The 4,310-nt window shown below is 43.0% G+C and overlaps 1 protein-coding gene across 3 annotated transcripts in view; it reads left to right on the top strand.

Annotated features, from left to right (window-relative positions):
* scml2 (sex comb on midleg-like 2 (Drosophila)) overlaps positions 1 to 3,606 on the top strand; it is a 23,161-nt gene extending 19,555 nt beyond the window's left edge. Inside the window, exons 13-15 of one of the 3 annotated variants that reach the window (XM_015390785.1) lie at positions 1,462 to 1,683; positions 1,766 to 1,929; positions 2,006 to 3,606. In XM_015390785.1, the coding sequence (XP_015246271.1) occupies positions 1,462 to 1,683; positions 1,766 to 1,929; positions 2,006 to 2,131 (512 nt within the window). In that variant the 3' untranslated portion in view covers positions 2,132 to 3,606. The remainder of the gene's footprint in view (positions 1 to 1,461; positions 1,684 to 1,765; positions 1,930 to 2,005) is intronic. The other 2 variants (XM_015390783.1, XM_015390784.1) reach the window with 2 other exon arrangements.
* The last annotated feature ends 704 nt before the right edge of the window (positions 3,607 to 4,310 follow it).

The raw sequence follows: 4,310 nt of genomic DNA on the forward strand, positions 1-4,310 counted from the left end.
CCCTTCCCAAAATTACTTCAACGGAAGGTTTCCAGATGGATATGCGGAGCAAATCCATCTGGAGGAGTCGGGTTAACAAGCAGCTATCAGGATGACCTGCAGTTTGCTTATTGTCTCGGTGCCACCGCTCCCCTGCTTCAACAAACCCACTGTCATTTAGACAGAGAGCACTGTAAGGATCGTGTTCTTGAGAACATTTAACACAATTCAGCCTGACTTACTTTGTGAGAAATTTCAGGAGGCTCAGATGGAGGCATCGCCTGGATCAAAGACTACCTGACAAACAGACCTCATTTTATTAGACTGAAGGGTCAGACGTCTAATCAAGTAGTCAGCAGCACAGGAGCGCCACAGGGGACGGTACTCTCACAATTCCTTTTTACTCTGTAGACCTCAAACTTCCAGTACCATTCCTCAAAAATGATCAGATGACTCTGCAGCTTTTGGTTGCATCAAAGATGGACAAGAAGCTGAGTACTGAGAGCTGGTGAGCCGCTTTGTGGCATGATGTGGAAACCATCATCTGATCCTGAATAACAGCAAATCAGATGATTGTGTTTCAGAAGAAACAGGAACAAGTTGAAACCTATTAACATCATGGGAGAGGAAGTGGAGGAGTTTGAGGGAGTATAAATACCTTGGTGTTCACCTGGACAACAAACTGGACTGGAGAAACATCTGGGACGCCGTTTACAAGAAGGGACAGAGGAGGGAGGGACTTTCTAAGGAAGTTTAGGTCTGCATATCTTCCATAAGTCTGATACAGAAGAGATCAGACTCTCCACAACAGAGTAAATGCCTTAAAAATAAGCTAAACAAGCTAATAAAGAAGGCCGGCTATGTTCCAGGAACTCCTCTAGAACCTCTGGAGCTCAAGATTTAACCAAAAATTAAAATTGCGATTATTTTCGACCAATTTCATGATTCAATTTTTATTGAGTTTTACTTTTGCACTAACCGCGAGCATGTAAACGTTTTACTCCAGACTTTCATTTTTTTCATAACAATTTTAAAGCTTACATGTTCAGTCAGTTTAAAAAAATATAGTGTCTCCTTTTTTTAAATGCATTGTGACTAAAATTTAGAGCCTCTACGAGAAATTGCGTTTTGATAAATCGTGGTTATGTTGCAAATGTGATTACTTGCCTTGATGAATTTTTCATCAAGTGAAGGGCATAATAACAGTGAGCATGATCAGACTGTTAAACAAAGCCTTTAGTCAAAGGAACAGAGGATCTTTCCTCGCCACGACAATCTACAGCAACTATGACTCGTTCTCCTCAGTTACAAAATTGTTTAGTATTTTACTTTGGGATCAATAGTGTTTGTTTTCTGCATTTCATGTATTTAAATGAGAAACAGAAATCTATTAACCGATTCAAACTGTTCCTACCTTTTTCTTCATGTGATAAATTGGAAGGTGTGACCATTTTAAAATTGCTGCTGTGTTCTTCCATTCAGCAGAGACTCTGCCGCATGAGGAGAACGGCCTGATCAAAGAGCAGCGATACATGAACTCCGCCTCCAACTCCATGACCCCTCGGCCCCAAACGGCACGGAGCGTCTCCGAGTACCATCCCCAGGACCGCAGCCTCTACCATCACAGCAGCAGCTCAGCCATTCGGCGCCAAGCGTCCAACCCCGCAGATCTTCGCGCCACACAGTCTCTAAGACGAGTCGAAGGTACGGGAAAAGGCCGTAGTTAGCATTTTACACTAATATAAAACGGAAAGAAAAGGTTAATTTGGTCCGTGTGCTTTGGCAGCAGCTAGCTCCACCACCGGTCCTGAATCTCTGGGCTCTGATCGAGAGAATCTGCAGCTACCCAATAAAAACCCTTCCTCCTGGTCCATTGAAGAGGTGATGCAGTTCGTCAGGGATGCAGACCCCACAGCGTTAGCGCCTCACGCAGAACTATTCAGAAAACATGTAAGTTACCAGAAAGACTCCCAGTTCCGTCTGTGTGAGGCTTGTTTTCTTCAGCTCTCCCTCTCTGTTCCCATAGGAGATCGACGGGAAGGCGTTGATGCTTCTACGGAGCGACATGATAATGAAGTACATGGGTCTGAAGCTGGGGCCGGCTCTGAAGCTCTGCCATCACATAGAGCGGCTGAAACAAGGCAAACTGTGAGAGGAGGCAAAGCCCTCTCTGACCTGTGAGCAATAAGCCCAGAAAGACTCCTGGGCCACGCAGGGGTTACATGTTACACTAGACTCCTTCTGGAGGGACAACTTCCACGTTACGACTTCATCCCGACTGCCGGAGCTGGAAAAATGTGCTGCGCATAGCTGACGCGTTACCTCATCCTCTCATCGGTGAACAAACGGCTGTCCAAGTCTTACAAACTACGATGACTTCCAAGAAATCCCAAAGCAGAGTGATCCCTGTAGTGTTTACATCGCATCACACACGTGCACACGATTACACGTTGTTATTTTTTTTATATACGGAGATGACATGTTTTGATCCCCAAAGATGGAGAATGTTTTTATTACTTTTGAATTTCTACCTAACAAGAAAGGATTCGTATATACTGAGAAAAAAAAGCTTTTCATACTTCAGCAGAGAATCTACTGCTCTCATCTTTGATTTTGTACTTTTCATTTCCCACTTATCTGCCTGAACGTAGAGCTGACTGAAGGATAAGGCTGTCTAGACGGATTCATCCACAGACTGTCGGTGTCATTGCCAGGAATCGTGTTATCTATTTTTTTTTTTAACAGAACTTGACTGTTTTCATGATTGTCCTCAAGAATCATTAAGTGTGTTTAAAAAAAAAAAGTGTCTTTACAGGTTTGAAGTCTCCTCCTGTGGGTACAGATGCTCCCATCAGAATTCAGTGGCTGGTTTCTGACTGAACAGGCTTTCTGTAATGCTAAGTTCACACCACACGCGATTGAAGCAGCAGAAGCAGCGGCTTTACTTGCAAAGTCAATGGTTGATGCGCATCAGAAGGTCCTGCAGCGCGTCATGAGCTTCTGAGCATCTGACGAGCTTCACAAACAGCATCTGCTGCAGTTGGAAAAATAGAATTTTTCCTACTCTATGCGTCACATCAACCAATCAGAGAAGCTGATCTGAGTCTGCAGGGAGACGGACAGCACTGCTGATGCAGATCACTATGATTACTCCCCTGAAACAGCTTATTAATGCCTAAATTAACCTAAAATTTTGAAACCTCCCTGCAAAACATTCGCTTTTATTATCCTAGTGCCTGCACTTTGTTCCACGTACATGAAAACTGCCAACATCTACTTCAAGCCGCCAAGAACAGGCAACCCAGCCTAAGGCAGCTGCTGCTGGGGATCCCCAGTGACAGCGGTATGTGGAAGCCTGCGCATCTCCGACAGCAAAATAATATTTTAAGGCAGGATCGTAATCTCAAACTGAATGCAGAGACGATGCTTTTAGGTGGACTTTCTCACTTAAAAACTACTTTTTCCCACTTATTACATCAAATATAGCAGTGTCTGTATACATTTGACTGGAGGCTCTTCAGGAGCATCAAAGATGCTCTTTAAATAAGATGGGGACAAGCATAAAAAATGAATCAGCAGGCGCTTTTTTGCTGCTGAAATCGCGTCTGGTGTGAAAGTATCATAAGAGGGATGCGACTCCTGCCTGGACCTTCTGATCTCTCAGGATGGATGGCGGTGTAATAACACCGTTCAGAAATGTTATTTTCAGCAAACCCTGCCATGAGGCGTTCTAAATGATTTATATGTGGAGCAGAGGTGATGTCACACCATGTTTGTTAAGCAATCGGCGTTACATCATACTTTTTCAAAAACAATGCCAAAAATCCGGATGGAGTTGGCATTTTACACTGGCTTTAGCATCTTAGATTAGCGCTTAGCTCAGAAAGCATAATTTTAACGTTGGTCTCTGTTTATATTCTCAAAAGGAGGAAGATCTTTATCTTAATGCTGATATTTCTAAACTGCCAGCCAGTAGATTACATCACAGAGAGGCTGAAAAGTAAAAGGTTGGTTTAACCTTGGTGCCAAAAGCTAAAGAAAACAAAAAGGGCCCCTATAGTCTGCTACACAGTCTGAATTAGGTGTTTAAAAGGGAACGGTATTGTGTCAGCTAAGTTTTTGCAGTAGAAGAACAAACCTCATTTTTTAATTCTTAGATTATTATTTTTGTTTGTTTTTCCAGATAATTTGGGGCAGCTCAGCTCTGTTTGCTGTTAAGCAACTCGTCCACGTTGATGGGTTTTAAAGGGATCCACGGCAAGTTTAACATGTTGCCCTAAATATGTCGTCATTTTCCTGTTAATTTAAAAAACCTGCTATTTGTGCTATGT

The sequence above is a fragment of the Cyprinodon variegatus genome, unplaced genomic scaffold (genome assembly GCF_000732505.1).
Source record: "Cyprinodon variegatus isolate N-32 unplaced genomic scaffold, C_variegatus-1.0 Scaffold512, whole genome shotgun sequence".
NCBI lineage: Eukaryota > Metazoa > Chordata > Actinopteri > Cyprinodontiformes > Cyprinodontidae > Cyprinodon > Cyprinodon variegatus.